The 18,945-nt window shown below is 34.9% G+C and overlaps 1 protein-coding gene across 1 annotated transcript in view; it reads left to right on the top strand.

Moving 5' to 3' along the window:
* Nucleotides 1–18,710, top strand: part of LOC118625381 (beta-casein-like) — a 36,853-nt gene extending 18,143 nt beyond the window's left edge. Inside the window, exons 2-7 of the mRNA XM_036254367.1 lie at nt 2,207–2,269; nt 3,224–3,250; nt 3,531–3,557; nt 4,948–4,992; nt 6,498–7,028; nt 18,636–18,710. Coding sequence (XP_036110260.1) covers nt 2,207–2,269; nt 3,224–3,250; nt 3,531–3,557; nt 4,948–4,992; nt 6,498–7,028; nt 18,636–18,710 — 768 coding nt within the window. The remainder of the gene's footprint in view (nt 1–2,206; nt 2,270–3,223; nt 3,251–3,530; nt 3,558–4,947; nt 4,993–6,497; nt 7,029–18,635) is intronic.
* Nucleotides 18,711–18,945: the final 235 nt, after the last annotated feature.

Raw genomic sequence — 18,945 nt, 5'->3', positions numbered from 1 at the left:
AATCGGTTAATAAATGTAACAACAAATCAATGTCTCTCTTTCTCACTCTTAAATCAATAAATAAAAATTTAAAAACAAAAACAAAAACTTTGAGAATATTCTGAATTAAATATCTTTCAATTTTATTAAACATACCACAGTCATTAAAGCAAATATATTTAAATCATTAAAAGGGAATATAAATAATGATTAGGAAAGCTTTATTCAACAAGTAGTTCTAGAGGTGGCATAATGAGTCAAGATACAAATTATGGAAGGTCTTTGGGAACACATACTACTTGAAATGTTCATGAGTAATTTTCTAAAAAGAGGGTATTCATTGAACTTGTTTACAAAATGCAACAGCCCATTTTATTGTTCAAGTCATCAGATTTCAAAAATATATTAAAATGGACACTGAAATACAGAATTCAGTTAAAAAACAGTTTTACTTTGTAAGAAAATTCTAGAAGAAATAAAAATGACATGAAAACAAAAACAAAAGAGATTTGAAAGCAAAAATACCTTACAATATATTAGTCAGTAATAAAATTCTGGTTTCAAAAACGGTATATAAAATACTAATTATAAAATTTGGAAAATGTAATGAGATTTTTCCTAACCATAATAATCTTTAATACAGTATACTATTTATTTGGAAACCTGACAATATAAGAAATTATTTGGAGACATGTGGAGGTCTTAAGCAAAGTAAAATTAATAATGCTATTTGTGAGAACATGGATGGATATTGGAAATATTATGCTAGGTCAAATAAGTTAGACAGACAAATTCAAGAACTATGTAATTTCACTCATATGTGGGATAGAAAACTGAAAGCAACACCTAAACAAGCAAGACAAAAAAACTCATAGACACAGACAATAGTATAGTGATTATCACAGGAAAAAGGGGGTAGGAGAGGTAGTAAACAGTAAAGGCAGCCAAATATGTCACATGGTCATTGAAGGAGATTTGACATTGACTGGTAAATATACAGTGCAATACACAGATGATGCGTTATAGAATTGTACGCTTGAAACATATAATTTTCTTAAGCAATGTCACCCCAATAAGTTTAATTAAAAATAATTATATAGCAACCATGAAAAATATATAGGAAACATTTTGATCAATAAAGAGAAATATTTCAGTCTTAAAACATTGGAAATAATCTTTTCTGATGAATTAGACACCTTTTTCATGAAATATTTATAGTTAAGAAATTTAGTTTATAAATATGAGATTGAAGATTATATGCCAAGGTATATTGGTAGCACAAACATTTTTTTTTTTTTTTACTAGAAATTATAGAGATAAAACAAAATCAAGCATTTGGTACATTTTTCTTAAAAATGTTAACAATTTTTTTATGTTATGCTACAAGAAGGAGTAGTCTGTAGTGGGGACTGGGTGAGAGAAACCAATCCTTTTGTAAATTAACAAGAAATGCTAGAAAAAATAAGAGACATAGCTTATGATCTCTAAAGTTATATGTCACAAAGGAGAAGAGATCATTAGGTGTGTGGGAATGAAGAGCATGTAGTGGGTACTTACAGAGAGAAAACCAAACTCATCGGTCTAAGAAAACATCTGGATAAGCAGAGCAAAAAAATAAAATGCTCAAATAAAAATCTCAGTCTTCCTAGAAATAAGGACAAATGATTAAAACAAATATTTATGAAAACTGTTTATTTCACAAAAGTAAACGTGAAAATAAAATATGATCTTCTATGTGTAGATTTTTTAAATTACTCTATTCTGAATAGATCTGATGATTCATCAGGGCCAAGACCTTGATGTTCTGTTCACTGCTTTCAACCCAGACCCTAGAGAGCATCGGGCTGTTAGGGTGCTAAGTAAATTACTCATTTTAAATAAATGAATCAATTAATAAAGCTTTATGCAGACAATTAAAACTTCTTTCTGTCTTTCGAAAAAACACATTTTATTATAAATAAAATGAAAAAGAGTGAGGTAGGTTGCAGCTAATAGCGGAAAAATTCTGAATGGCTGGCATTGAAGTGTATAATTGATATGTAAGACTAGGTTGCCATAGTAGATTGTATCATCAGTTTATGAAAAAATTTCTATTCGTATTTTTTCTATAATGCAGATATTTTAATTTTAAATTATTTTATTTTATTTTTTAAATGTAATGCCATCTAAATAAGAAAATATATTAGATTGACAACGATAATACCATTTTCTCGTTTCCTATTCACAGGACTTGGGAACCATGAAGGTCCTCATCCTTGCCTGTCTGGTGGCTCTTGCTCTTGCAGGGGAGGTAAGAAAATCTCTGAAATATTAACATATAGTGAAATATCATCCCATGTATAGAGAACAATATCAGAAACATTTTAATAAATTTTTTTAAATTATTGAATTTTTAGAGAGAGAAAGAGATAGAAACATCAATATGAGAGAGAAACATGGATCTGTTACCTCCTGCACACCCCCTACTGGGGATCTAGCCGCACCTTGGGCTTGTGCTCTGACCAGAATTGAACCAGGACTTCTCAGTCCAGGGAACAACATCAGTCCTCTGAGCCACACTGGCCAGACATATCAGAAACATTTAAAATGCACAAATAAAGCAGAAATTTCAAGATATTTTTTATTTACTGCTAAGAAAATCATTGACATTGACCCATTATTTCAACAGAGCCCTGAAGAGCCACAAATCTGGGTTCAATGCTTTCTATTGCACTTTGCAACCAGTTGCTAAAGAAAAAGCAAACCGATAAACAACAAATAAAACAAGAAGAAACAAATATAAAAACTACAAAAAAAGAGTAATGGTGCACCAATACAACTGCATGCATGTGCAACCTAGATAAATATATCTTATTCTAGTCATGAAACTTATGTACCTCTTATCCTAGGGCAATGGGCCAAATTCTACCCGAGTCTATCCAAAGACATCCAGAGGATGGAGCATCGGGCAATAATCATAACCATGAACATATTTGTAACATAAAAAGTGCTTGATACAAACTGAAATAACTCCCTTTCTGTTATCCACAAAAATTGTTCTGCATTTAGGTAAAATAAAAACATACCATTCATGTATAACAAATATACAAGACATGAAACACAAGACTCTCAAAAGACATACAACATTATTTGTTTCTTAAATTTGTGAAGGAGATAGCTCTGCGTAAGAAGGTAAAAGTAGTAGGAAAAATGAATTAGCTATGGAAACTAAATAATGATTGTTGTTTTTTCTTTTTCTTTACAGAAGGAACAACTCAGCATAACCAGTGTGGTAAGACATTTTATTCAGAGAAATTTTCCTAACCATAAATAATACCATTCTGCCACGGCTGGTGTGGTTCAGTTGGTTGGAGTGTCTTCCCATACACCACAAGGTTGTGGATTTGATTCCTTGTGAGAGCATGTGCCTAGGTCGTGGGTTCAATCCCTGGTCCCAGTGGACAGGAGACAGCTGATCAATGTTTTTCTCCCACATTGATGTTTCAAAAACCTTAAAAAAATTATAAGATTCTTTGACGATTCAGATGTTGATTTTGCTTTTTCCTTTACAGACTGTAGAAGACATTGAGGGCAGTGAGGTAAGACAATGTTCATTCTGAGGCAATTATCCATTTTGGAACAGTGCATGCTGGATACCTTTTATACTGTGTCACTTTAGGGCATTTAAGTCTATGCAGCTAGTTCTGAGATATAAATTCAGATGTAAATTTACATTGTATTTGTTTAAGGCAAAAATAAATGTCTACAGAATCCACTCTTCAAGCACTTTCCATGCTGGCTTGCTACCTGAAATTGTGTCACTCTGCTCCAATTCTCTTCCTTAAGTGAACTGTACAGTCTTTCCTCTGTCTTGAGGTCTCCGCGCTGACGTCATTCTCTGCTGTGACATTTATTGAGCACCTCTGTGGATCAGACTTTGACTAGGAGATGTGGTACAATCTGAAGAGCAGATGCCCATAGGAAAGAATGGCAACATCGTGGGTGGGCAGACATGCAAATGGACACATGTGGTTATTCCAATGGTCACTTTAGTAAATAAGAGGCACAGAGGCTCAGTTTTAGTCTTAAATCTGCCTGGGAGGGTCAGATAGATATTTACACGTGCACCACTTTGGGGGTCTGTCATTAACTGCTAAATGGTACCTGGATACACTTTATTTCTTCACAAAAGTTATCAGATCCTTAGGGAAAGTATTTACTTCTTACAATTAATATGAAGCCTGAACATAACAAATGAACTAAGAATAATTAACAGATTATGTTAATAGTAATGAATGCTATTCTTTTAGAATCAGATGGTGTCTAGGAGATCATTTGTTGTCATAGGAAAAGAACAAAGTGAGAGGGGAAATTTAGCTTCTATCAAATGCCTCTTTTTGTACCATGTTCACTAATTTTCTTTCCTTCCTTGACTGCATCGTCTTTATTATAGAAGAGGCTTTAGCACGACAGCCCAGCATATGAGTTTCAGTAATTATCCTGAGTTTTTAATGATATGAAAAGCAAGGTGTCCACATTACCTTTTAAATGCCTTTATTTTCTGATTCACAGGAAATAAAAATTTTTTGTGAAAACAATATAATTTTTACTTTTATTTTTCTGAAGGAATCTATTATGCACATCAACAAAGTAAAATTATTTATTTTTATTAAGTTTATTGAGGTGACATTGGTTCATAAGCTCATAGAAGTTTCATATGTACATTTCTCTGATACATGATCTGTATATTGCATGTGCTCCCACCACCCAAAGTCAAATCACCTTCTGTCACCATGTATTTGGCCCCCTTTGTCCTTTACTATCCTCCAACCTCTGGTACCCAACATACGATTGTGTGTCTGTGAGTTCAGTTTTATATCTCACATAAGTGAAGTAAAACCCTTATATTTAAATTTACGCATTTTCAAAATTTGCTATATTTAATTTTTACAGATTTTGTCATGTTTTCACCATGTTATTTTTTTTTAGCAGAAACCCGAGACATTTGAAAATAACAAACAGCAGCAAAAAGAGGTAATCTGTGCATAAAGATTATATTTCTAAAATTATTATAAAATATAATACATACAAAATATGTACATATTCAGTGTAAAGAATTGTAATAGAATAATGCCAGTATAAGAAATAAAACTCTGTTAATAGCTTTTTAAAATAAAAGTATATTTTAAAGGTCAAAATCAACTTGCACCATCCAGACTAAATACTTAAGAAGAATTATAGATTTTCTCACCTAGTAAACGTATACCTGTTTTCCACAAATGCACACTTGTTGTACATTTCCTAGTTGACAACAGGTTCTTTTATTCCCAAGATAGATATGCTGATGAAAGAAATAGGAAGGTAGTTTGGCACAAATCCTAATTTGATCACTGATTAGCTCTATAACCTTGGGCCCAAGTTTCTCTGTATTTTATTTTCATTTGTAAACTGAGAATATTCATAATCCCCTAGGGTTGATGAGCTGACACACAGTAAATATTCAGTGATTTACCTTAAAATTGTATGTGTTTCATATTAACATTTATGAGTAATGCAGTTCATAAAAGAATTTCTACTGCACAGATGAGGGGAGGGAGGTACATAACAATAGAGCACACAACCGTGGGACAATGTCATACTATTACTGAGCAGCAGAGATGCTTAAAAACAAAGATTTTCTAAGGCAACGAAGAATTCTTTAATTAAATTACACATGTGGGAACATATTTAATTGTAATATTACAACTTCTCTTTCTTTTTTTTACTAATGGCTGGGTTTGTTTACAACTTACAACAAATATTTTGCTACATCAAAATTAATTTACAAAATGATGTTGAATAACTCCTTCAATCAAGCCACAGATTAACATTTACTTTTCGCCTGGCTGGTGTGGCTCATTGGACTGAATGTTGTCCGGTGGACTGAACAGTCCTGGTTCACCACCCGGTTGGGTCACATGCCCGGGATACAGACTTGATCCCTGCCAGGGGGTGTGCAGGAGGCAGCCAATAGATCTCTCTCACATCGATGTTTTTATCTTTATCTCCCTTCCTTTGTCTCTAAAATACTACTACTACTAATAATAATAATAATAATATTTACTTTTCATCAAAACACACAAGTAAACCTTACAAAAATTTCTCTAAGTTTTTTTAAAATTAATCTTCATTATATGAAAACAATTTGGTCTACTATTATCACATTATGTTGAAAAGTTCATGCACTCTGAATACCAAACTGCACAGCTACCCACAGCTATTGAAGGCAACTCACAGCAGAAGAAACAAGCCTGAAATCCCCAATTATTGATTTCAGTGTGATCTGGGTCCAGCTATGAAGGGAGTGGGTTAATGAGACATCCTGCAAGAGTACTTAACTTGTCTTCACATGACTCCAATATAAATTCGTAACCAGCACAAGAAAAAAATTTTCTTTCTCTCTTTCTCTCAGGATTCTTCAATAGGGAGGAGGATAATTCATCATGAATAATAATTATAGCTGAATCATAGACTCAAAGATTCTTTTTCTGTTTTTCCAGGATGAGCGCCAGGCCCAAATCCAGCCCATTGTCCAGCCGCAGCCTCTTCGCCCTCGTTACCCTGAGCCCATCTCTTACCCTGTTCTTTCACAAAACATCCTGCCTCTTGCTCAGCCTGCTATGGTGCTGCCTGTCCTTCAGCCTGAAGTGATGGGAGTCCCCAGTACTAAGGAGACCATCTTTCCTAAGCACAAAGTGATGCCACTTCTTAAGTCTCCTGTAGTGCCAATTGTTCAGCGCCAAATCCCAAATCTCACTGATCTAAGAAATGCACAGCTTCCTTTGCCTGTGCTCCAGGCCCTGATGTCTCAGGTCCCCCAGACTCTTGTTCAGACTCCCACGCTTCCTACTCAGTCCCTGTTCTCCCTTTCTCACCCCAATGCTCTGCCTTTTTCCCAAAAAGTGATGACCCAACTCCAGAGAGCTATGCCCGTCCAGACTCTTCTGCTGTATCAAGAGCCTCTGCTTGACCCTACCAGGGAGTTCTACCCTGTGACTCAGCCTGCTGGCCCAGGTCACAATTTCCAACAAGTAAGTCCCTATTTACTAACTCTGCTCTTTCATTCATGATGTGGATATGATAGAAGAAGTGAGAGATTCACAATAAAAGAATAAATGAATATTGAATGGATATCCAAATGTACATAGTTTACATCAGTGATTCTCAACACTAGTTACACAATAAAATAACCTAGAAAAGTTGTTTTCCCCCAAAATCTCAACATCTAGGACTACTCATAGAGATTTAGTTATAATTGTTCGGATTTTCTTTGTAGAAGATACTGAGTATTTGGAAGAAATTATTTCAGAGATTTTGATTTAATTGATCTGTTGAGAATATAGATAAAGAAAATTAAAATTTACTAAAGATAGAATTAAATTTGGTAATCTGACTGTAGAATAGAGAAGTTTTATTATCTCAATTTTTGAAATTTTCCTTGTGCACATCTATTCTCTACATGCTTTAATGCACATCTTGTTTTTGATATATGTACATGTGATAGCATACAAATGAGATTCTTATTTCATCAAGTTTAATTTTAATTTATTTTTTCATCACCTTTTATTCCCCTTAGCTTTGTCTACTTCTACCCACTCACCTGACCATTGAACTTTTAGAAGTATTATTGCCAAACAATGAATTATAGTTTTTTTGGTTTTGTTTTGTTTTTTAAGGTTTAAGAGGATTTCAAAGTGCATGTTTGCCCCTCACTTTTGGTAAGCTTTGGGAGTTTGAAGATTATATATATATTTTTTTCTATTTATGATTATCTTCAGATAGAGTGGAGGGAGAGATAGAAAGATAGATAGATACATAGAGGGAGAGAGAGAAATTGATGTGAGAGAGACACTTGGATTGGCTGCCTCCCACATGACCCCAACCAGGGCTGGGGGTGAACCCCAACCCAGGTAGGTGCCCTTGACCGGAATTAAACCCGTGAGTCATTGGTCCACAGGCTGACGCTCTAACTACTGAGCCAAACCAGCCAGGGTAGTAGTTTGGAGATTAGGTTGATTATTTTTATAGTTAATACAAAATTATTTATTAATTATCAATGTATCATGAATATCAAAATACTTCATTATTATGTATTTACCTGAAATATGATACTAGTATTTTATTAATTTTAATTGTGTTATTGACAGATTTGATTTTTTTTTTTAAGTACCCATGCCTTATGCTGGATTATCATAATATTTAGAAAAAAAAACTACAAATACTTTCATTCACTTTTATGTAAATATGTTTGAGCATTTTAAAAATATTAACTTGCAATCTCATTTCTACCTTAGACCCCCCCAAAATTTAATAGTTTTATCACATTTAAAATTTACATAATGTCTTTTAATTCATGGCTCAAAATAAAGTTAATTAATCCCAGGGTAAGGATTAAAAAAGGAACAGAATATAGCTGAGATGCTTAAGATACAAATGTTTTAGTGAGTAGGTAGACTAGATAGCTCATTAAAATAATTCCAATTTAAATGTTATTTGGTCTTTGGAAAATTTTATGTGCAGATGGGGCACAACATAGTGCATTTGTAATAAAATTTCTCTAAATTAATAGTCACACCAAGATTACAAATGGAGATAAACATGTGGTTATACATTAAAAGAACTAATTCTGTATTTGTTTTTTATTCCATAGAACTGACTGCGACGGGAAATGTGGCATATTTTCAATATTTGTATCGTGATATCAGGAAAAGTAACAATTTAAAAATGATTCTACATGGAAAAAATGTATTTCTTTATTTATTTTAAGTATTATATAACATTCATCTTGATTTTAATTTGACTCAAAACTTCTATTTTTGAAATTTTTATTTAAAATATACCACAAATTATAATTTTGAATTGGAAATATCATAACCATATCAAAAATATGTAAAAAAGTAGTTTCTGGAATTGTGCTTATTATTATTTTCCTAAACAGTCATTTCAATAAATTAATATTTTATGCATATTAAGTTTTCCTGACTTTATTAAATCTTTCAAACATAATTTTCCTCTTTAATATTAACTTTAGATGATTACTATTGTTGAAAATAGCCATGAAATATTGAAAGTAAATGGAATGCTTTGATTTGAATATTAGAAGATATCAAAAAGTGGAGGAAAAAGATATTCATATTCTGTGTTTGTTCTAGAGAGTCTTTGTTTACACCCATAGTCCCCATTAACCCATTATACCAAGGCCTTTCATCCTCAGAAGTAACTAGCATCAGATATAAAATTTTATGGTCACCCCCCTCCAAAGAAATGTTTAAATGTGAAATTTGATTCACAGCTCTGCAACATAGCAGCTGAATCATACTTTGAAAGTTACTTGAAATTTTTTGAGCCTGAATTTCCACATCTATGTAACAGCCAACTCAAAGGGTTTTACTGAGGTTTGAATGTGATTAGTCCACTGCACAGGACATTACATGATAAGAGTTTCCTGCTGCACCATACTAAGGACTTGACTTGTATCAGAGTGACAAGAGCCAGCACCAAAATCAGAGCAAGCTGTGTTATAGGGATTTAGCGAGAATTTCTCAAGACCCTAAAACTTACAGGATCGCTGATATTAATTATTTCATTTATCGAGTAATTGTTTCTTTGTGAGGAATTATCCCTCTACCAATCCTGCAGTGTACACTCAAGTCCATTCACTTGAGTTCACACAGTGATTCATCTCTAGTAATTATTCCATCTTTTCTGCACCCTCAAAGTTTTCATCACCTTCAGGATCAAGAGCAAACTGAACTTATTATATCATATCTTTCATCTTAAATGAAACAAAAATTCCATCATTAAGAGTGCACCTCCAAACTTCTCCCAGTACTTTAGGTTACCCTTTGGCAATTAGCATAGAAGTATTCATACTGCCCTTTCAATGATCTCAAATGTTATTCTCTCTTCAGCCTGGTCCCATCAAGCTTTTGTTCCTACTGAAACCACTTATTTTCCCAAGGTCACCAATAACTTTCATCTTGATAAACTTTGTTCATATTACCCATCCTCTCAGAGCTATTTGGTAGTGAATCATCATTTCCTTTTTGAAATATCATATTTCTCTTCATTTGAAATCCTAAAACTGTTAAGACTTTGGTTTCTCTCTTTACTCACTAGCCACTTCTTTGTAGTCTCCCTTCTGATATTTCCTTTTCCAAACCAGTTAGGGTTGGAGTACCCTAGGAGTTAGCCTTCCTCTGGCTGATATGGATTTGTTTTATGGCCTTCATCCATCCATAGTCTGAGAGCATCTAAATGTATTTCTTCACACTTACTCATCTCCAAACTCATATGTTCACTTGCCTTCTTGGCCACCACACCCAAGATCTAAGTAATATTAAACTTGGCATGGTCAAGCATAACCCTTCTTCTGGATTCAGTATCTAACTTGCTTAAATTTAATTGCCCTATTTCAGTAAGAAAGACAACTGATACAGTAGTATGTAGGAAAAAAAAAACTGTATGGAAACTTCGCAAAAAGAGAATACCTTAATTGGCTTGTAAACATATGAAAAGGAATTCAGCATCTTGGTCCTCAGGAAAATGCAAATTTAAGCTGCCATACAATATCATGCCAAATTATCAGAATAACAAAATAAAAAAGAAAATTGCTATGCCAAGTGTTTTCAAAAAGCAACAAGAATGCTAAGCAATGCTGATGAAAACGTAAAACAGCACAAGCACCTTGGAAACCAGTGTCAGCCTTTGTACAAGGTAAACATTTTCATATTTCATGACAAGTGGTTCCACTCAAGTATATAGCAAAGAGAAATAATATATATGTGCACTAAATATATGTACCCCACGTTCTTAGGAGTATTGTTCTTAAGACCTTAAACTAAAATCAACATTAATGTAAATCAACAATATTTTGTATAAATAAATTGTAATATACAATGGAATGGAATATTATACGGCTACACAAATGCAAATAAACAACTACCACACATGCCATTGTGGATGAATTTTATATAAATATTATTGAGTGGCAGTAACCATATACAAAACATAACAGAGTTCATAAACTTATAAATGCGCTCTATTGAAATCTACGAAAATTAATTTCTGGTGAAATAAATTAGTGGTTATCTGAGGGGAATAGATCTTGATAAGGAACATGAGAGGTGTTTTCAGGAGCTTGTGATATTCTTCTATGAACCTAGATGAATAGCTTGAAACAATTCATTTTGATATGTGAGTTTTGCTATATGCATGCTTGCTACTGTAGAAATTTAAATGCATAGTATATTTAAAATCACATTCTTTTTCTTCAATGTCTTGCCCACCTGCTTCTTCTTCCCTGTGTGTGGACCTCACCAATGCAGAATCACCGGTTTGCTTTTAGACTTGAATACAATTCAGTCATAAGGTATAGGACCTGGTTTCTTCAGAGCTGTGCAGCAACTGGATAATGCTGTTGTGAAATGCATAGTTTTAGCCTCATTGGGGTGAAATTTGAAAAATAAGAAGCTGGTTATGATAGAGAACTTGCAGGTTAATTCCTGTGTCCTTTTCCTCTCTGTATATTATTCAGAGGTGGGTTTTTTCTGTTCCGCCTGTGTTATTTTCATAATCACCACCTTAGGTTGTTGATCGCTGAAAGAATTCACAGGACTCAAACAGTTTACACTGATGGAACACAATAGGTTTTTATTTTATTTTTACAGACAACGAACACACAAGAATGTGCATTAAAAGAGGTGCCTAGATCTCAGGAGCAAACTTATTTGTGCTCCCACTGTTTGGTAGCACAGGCTATACCTTCTCTCTAGGTCTTAATCCATGAATGGAGGGCATGCATATGTTACTATATGAGCAATCTTAATGATTTAAAACCAACCCCATTTAATGAGGTGGTAATATATATTACAGTTGGTATTTTAATTGATGTTTCAGATAAATTCCTAATACTTGCATTATAGCTAGTCATCTGATGAATGTAGTTTTCTCCATTCTGACTCTAAAACTAAAGAAAAAGAAGAAAATAATGCCAGAAAAGTTTTGGGTCTATCTTACAAAACAGAGATTTTCACCTCATGGGACATTTTTAAGGACTAGTTTAATCTTGCACTTCATTTTAGTTTGCAGAAAACACTATTGTCTTACTGTCCTGTGGTTCATCGTGAATTCACTAGATTGGTGAATTTTCTGCAATAGAATTTGAGACACAATATGTATCAAGTACCCTTGGAGCCTTGGGAAGTGACACAATGACAGAAGCTATGAGATACAATGTATGAAGACACAGGGGCCAGAACCCCTCATTAATTTCCTGAAAGTCCTGTTTTCTGAATATGATGACAATTCTCTAGATTGTAAAACAAATTGTTTCATCTTGTACTTGTTAACACTGAGAAAAAGCAGAAGAGCCAATGCTAAATGGCTTTCTTAGGCAAAATTATTACATGTTTGCATGTTTGTGTGTTTTGCATATATAAATATATATTCAGTACAATGGAGAACAAGTGATGACCACGTTGATGGTTTAGGCTATGGTACAAGGGACCACGTCACTTGTATGTTAAAGCCTGGTGGATACAATGTTTCTTAAAGGGTCATGAAAGGTTGGTTTGAAATGTAAATCTAAAAAGAGGGTCAACTATATGGTGACAAAAGGATATTTGACTAGGTGGTAAACATACAATGCAACCTACTGGTGATCAATTATGTAATTGTATATTTGAAAACTTTATAATTTTACTAACCAATGTCACTCCAATAAATTTAATTTTCAAAAATATATTTAACTTCATTTTTGTTGTTGGCACTATTAGAGATATCCTTATTTTTTTCTCCTATTTTCTCTCCTTTGTCTGCTCCCACCCAGGCCACTCCCCACTTCCTTGTGCCCATTATCACACTCTTGTCTGTATCTATGAGTTATGCACATATATTCTTCAGCTAATCCTTTCACCTTCTGTCAGTCATTATTTTTTATAGCAAAATAAATAAACAATGGTAAATATATAGAACCCATTCAAAATATAATAATAATAGTAATAATAAAACGCAGATCTTATCTGGGGCTTTGAGAATGTTAGAGCTAATAGGTATGGTCATTTTGAGAAAGAGTTTCTTGTTTGGCTCTGGAGGAGACTGAGAAACTCACTATGGATACTAGATGACTGTGTGTGCAAAGATGGCTATTTAAATGGGGGAGTTTTACCAACCATTCAAAGAAGAACTATACCCATTCTCCTCAAACTATTTCAATAATTTCAAGAAGAAGGGAGACTTCCAAGATTTTTTATGAAACCAGTATAAACCTAATTCCAAAACCAGATAAAGACACTATAAACCACCAAATTTATATGCATGTATGTGTAACCATGGGCATAGATAACAATGCTGGGAAGGGGGCAGGTGGTGAGACTGGAAGGAGGGTGTCAATGGGGAAAAAATGAGAAACATCTGTAGCAAAAATTAATTTAAAAAAAGACACTACAAAGAAAACTACAAGCCAACATTTCTTATTAACATAGATGCCAAAATCCTCAACCAAATATTGGCAAATCAGATTTAGCAATATATTAAAAAAATTATTCACCATGACTTAGTGGGATTCATCCCAGGGATGCAAGGCTGGTACAATATTCACAAATCAATAAATGTGATACACCACATAAACAAAATGAAAGATAAAAACCATATGATAGCCCTGGCCGGTTTGGCTCAGCGGTTGGAGCATCAGCCTGCGGTACAGAGAGACCCGGGTTCGGTTCCCGCTAAGGGCACATACCTCGGTTGCAGTTTGTCCCCGGCCCTGGTTGGTTGTGCGGGTGGCAGCCACTCGATGTGTCCCTTCACATCTATGTTTCTCTCTCTCTCTTCCTCTCTCTCCCTCCCGCTCTAGCTGAACAACAAAAAAAATGGAAAAATGTCCTCGGGTGAGGATAAAAAAACAAAACAAACAAACAAAAAAACCATATGATAATATCAATAGACACTGAAAAATTATTTGACAAAATCCAGCACCCATTTCTGAAAAAAATGCTAAGCAATGAGGGAATAGAGGGACTGTATTTTAACACTATAAAGGCCATATATGAAAAATGTGCACCAACCTCATACTCAATGAACAAAAGCTAAAAGCATTTCCCTTAAGAACCATTTTTCCTTTAAAAATTGGCTACTTTTGCCACTGTTATTTAACATAGTACTGGAAGTCTTAGTCATAGCAATTAGACAAGAATAAAAAATAAAAGGCATCCAAACTGAAAGGAGGAACTGAAACTGTCATTATTTGCATATGACACAATATTGTGCATAGAAAACCCTAAATACTCCATAAAAAATCTACTAGATTTAATAAATAAATTTGGCAAAGTACTAAGACACAAAATTAATATCCAGAAATCGATGGCATTCTTATACACTAATAATGAACAATCAGAAAGGAAAATTAAAAACATCCCATTTACCATTACAACAAAAAAGTAAAATACCTAGGAATAAACTTATCCAAGGAGGTAAAAGACCTGTTCTCAGAAAACTACAGGACATTGAAAAAGGAATAGAGGAAGATATAGAAAAGTGGAAGCACATACCTTGTTCATGGATTGGAAGAATTAACATTATTAAAATTTTCACACTTCACAAGGCAACTTACAGATTCAATGCAAACCCTATTAAAGTACCAACAGCATATTTCACAGATCTAGAACAAATAATCCAAATTTATATTGAACCAAAAAAGATCCTGAATAGCCACAGCAATCTTGAAAAAGGACAAAGTAGAAGGGATCAAAATACCAGATATCAAGTTATACTACAAAGCCATTATAATCAAAATAGCTTGGTTCTGGCACAAGAATAGGCATATAGATCAATGGAGCAGAACAGAGAACCCAGAAATTGACCCAAGACAGTATGCACAATTACTATTTGACAAAGGAGGCAAGAGTATGCAATGGAGAAAAGACAATCTCTTCAATAAAGGGTGCTGGGAAAATTGGACAGAAACAAGCAAAAAAGTGAAACTAGACCACCAACTTATACCATACACAATAATAAACTCAAAATGGATAAAAGACTAAATGTAATTCATGAAACCATAAAAATCCTAGAAGAAAATGTAGGCAACAAAATCTCAGGCATCACAGGTAGCAGAATTTTTACTGATCTATCACCCAGGACAAGAAGCAAAGAAAAAAAAAATTAATAAATGGGATTATATCAATCAAAAAAGCTTCTGCACGGCAAAATAAACCAGAATCAAAATGAAAGGGAAACCACTCTCTGGGAGAACATATTTGCCAATAATACATCAGACAAGTGGTTAATATCTAAGATATATAAAGTACTCATACAACCCAACCAAAGGAGGACAAACAATCCTATTAAAAAATAGGCAGAGGACCTGAATAGACACTTCTCCAAACAAGACATACAAATGACCAGGTTACATATTTAAAAAATGCTCAACATCACTAATCATAAGAGAGAACATTTAGAAGTGTGATTTTATTATTTTAAATTATTTTTTATTTCTTAGTACAGATGATATATAATATAATAGTTGCAGGAGTACAACCCAGTGATTAAACATTATATAAATTAGTTAGTGATCTACTACCCAGCTCAAACCATGCATATATGTTACTATATTATTGACTATATTCCCTATGCTGTACTCTACATCTTTAGACTACTCTGTAACTACTAATTTGTACTTCTTAATCCATTCACTATATTCACCTGTTCTCCTAACTCCTCTCCCGTCAGGCAAATGACAAAATGTTCTGTCTCAACGAGTCGATTTCTGTTCTGCTTGTTTGTTTATTTTGTTTCTCAGACTCCACATGTAGGTGAAATTATATGGCATTTATCTTCCTCTGTATGACTTATTTCACTCAGCACAATGCCCTCTAAGTCCATCCATATTATTGCAGGTGGCAAGATTTCATTTTTTATGTGTGGCTAATTCATATTTGATTGTGTATGTGCATCATTTCTTCTTTATTCAGTCATTTATTGAGGGACATTTAGGTTATTTTCCTATCTTGGCTATTGTAAATAATGCTGCAATGAACATATGGACATATATGTCTTTTTGGATAAGTATCTAGGGTTTCTTTGTATGAATACCCAGAAGTAAAATTACTGGGTCCCTCTTTGTTTCTTCTTATATAGCCTTTATTTTAAAGTCTATTTTATCTGCTATAAGTATTGCTAACCCAGTTTTTGTTTATTTCCATTTGCACAAAATATCATTTTCCATCCCTTTACTTTCATTCTGTGTGTCTTTCAATCTGAAGTGAGTCTCTTGTAACCAGCATATGTAATGGTCTTGCTTTGTTATCTATTCAGCCTCCATAGGACTTTTGATTGGAGCCTTTAATCCATTTGCATTTAAAGTAATTGTTGATAAATATGTATTTACTGCCATTTTATTATTTATAATTTTAATCTATTTTTTATTACTCTTTTTACAGAAGACCCTTTAACATTTCTTGTAAGAGTAGTTAGGTGGTAATGATCTCCTTCAGCTTTTCTTGTCTGGAAAGGTCTATGTCTTTCAATTCTAAATAAAAGCTTTGCGGGGTAGAGTAATCTTGGTTGCAGGTCCTTGCTTTTCATTACTTGGAATATTTCTTGCCAATCCTCTCTGGCCTGCAGAGTTTCTGTTGAAGAATCAGCTGACTGTCTTATGGGAGCTCCCTTGTAACTAATTGCTTTTCTCTCGCCGTTTTGAAGATTCTCTCTTTGTCTTTAACCTTTGGTATTTTAATTATGATGTGTCTTGGTGTGGATCTCCTTAGGTTCAACTTGTTTGGGACTCTGTGTTTCCTGGACTTGAATGTCTATTTCCTTCACTAGTTTAGGAAAGTTCCTGTCATTATTTTTTTGCACATGTTTTCAATTTCTTCCTCTCTCTCTCCTTCTGGATCCTCCATGAGGCAAGTGTTGGTAAGCTTGAAATTGTCCCATAAGTTCCTCATACTATTCTCATTGTTGTGGATTATTTTTTCTGTTCTGATTGGTTTTTTCTGCTTCCTTACCTTCCAAATTTCTGATTTTATCCTCTGCTTCACCTATTCCACTGTTGATTCCCTGTAGCAGCAGTTCTCAACCTATGGGTCGCGACCCCTTTGGGGGTTGAACAACCCTTTCACAGGGGTCGCTGAAGACATAACAAAGCAAAATTACAGTTATGAAGTAGCAACAAAAATAATTTTATGGTTGGGGGGTCACCACAACATGAGGAACTGTATTAAATGGTCATGGCATTAGGACGGTTGAGAACCAGAAGTTATTCATTTCAGTTAGTGCATTCTTTATTTTTAACTGGTTATTTTTTTATGTTTGCTATCTTCCTTTTTATGTTTCCTATCTCTTTTTCATAGTTCTCACTAAGTAATTCTGTGCTTTTCCTAAGTTCTTTAAACATCCTTAAAACTAGTGTTTTCACCTCAGCATCTTGTAGATTATTTGACCCTTTTTGGTTTAGTTCTTTTGCTGGAGTTTTGTTCTATTCTTTCATGTGGACATGTTTCTTTGTCTCTTCATTTTGGCTGTCTCCCTGCATTTGTTTCTATGTATTAGGTGGAGCTACTAAGTCTCCTGGGCTTGATAACATGGCCTTACATAGTAGGTGTCTTGCAGGTTCCAGGGACACAGCCTCCCCAATCACCTTATCTGGGAAAAAAATTCAGGTGTGTCCCCTGTGTGGGTTGTGTACACCCCCCTGTTATACTTGAGCCTTTATTGTTGTTGATATCTCCGTGGAAGGGATTGACCCCCAGGCTGATTGGCTATGAGGACCAACTTTAACCACCGTGGAGGATCAGCTGTGCAGGGGCTCACCACACAGACACAGAGCAGGACTTACTTCAGTGGCCCCTGGTGCCAAGTAAGTACAGACCTTGACTGTATTTTTAGTGAAGGCATTTGGGTGGTGCTTAGACCTGGTCTACCGGTACACTGGCTTTGGGGCTCTCAGGAGGTGTTGGTCAAGGTCAAGTACCACCTATGCCCTGCCCAGGGCCACCTGGCATGAGGTACAAAACAATCTTCAGGTGGCTGCTTTTATTCCAGGGTTGGAGGTACCCAGTAGAGGCCAAGCTGTGAATCAAGGCCAGCTGCAACGTGTTTGATTTTATGAAGGTTAGCCACAACCTGTGCCAAGACAGGTTGTTTGTATGGCAAAAATTGAGTTAGGCCCTCACATTGGGTGGGTCAAGCTCTCAGAGATTCACCAGAGTGAGGCATACAGGATTAGCCAGGTTGATCAAAACTCAATTATGTCAACCACCTATCAAGGAGGACCTAGAAAGGGAACAATGGCCTATATCAGCACTTCTATCCACGAGAAAGCTTTCTGTCTGGCTCTCTAGCCCCTGATTTCAGACTACTCAGTTCCTCCCCATCAGTCCCTGATGTCCTAGAGCTGGAACTCAAAGACAGTGAGTCTGAGTAAGTCACCCCACTGGCCCTTTAAGAGGAAAGCCAAGGGCTCCAAAAGTTCTGTCTCACTTAGGCATAATCCCTGCTGGTTTCACAACCCGGAGTTATGCAGACTTCTATTTCTGGCACTGGAATGCTGGGCTGCAGGGCCTAGTGTGGGGCTGGGAGCCTCACTCCTCAGGAGAGACCTCTGCATCTGAGATATCACTTCTGATTTTTATCCAACACAGGTGGATGTGGGACCTGCTGCTTCTGTGTCCAACCCCTCCTACAGTGTCAATATGGCTTCTCCTTTACACCCTTAGATGTAGGACTTGCTGGATTTCAGGTGGTTCTGAATAAGGATTGTTCTATAGTTCAGTTTTAATTTTGATATGGTTGTAGGAAAATATGAGTACCACATTTACCTACACTGCCATCTTGACCAAACCATGCTTATTTTTTTAAACTATTCCATTAGGACAAAACAAACAAACAAAAAAAACTGTGTCCTATATTCATGAGAAAAGTCAGAATCTGGAGAGTTCCAAGAAGAGAGTA

This window comes from Molossus molossus, unplaced genomic scaffold (assembly GCF_014108415.1).
Source record: "Molossus molossus isolate mMolMol1 unplaced genomic scaffold, mMolMol1.p scaffold_m16_p_1, whole genome shotgun sequence".
NCBI classification, from domain to species: domain Eukaryota; kingdom Metazoa; phylum Chordata; class Mammalia; order Chiroptera; family Molossidae; genus Molossus; species Molossus molossus.
Note: the sequence above shows the minus strand (reverse complement) of the source record. Positions and strands in the feature narration are given on the sequence as shown.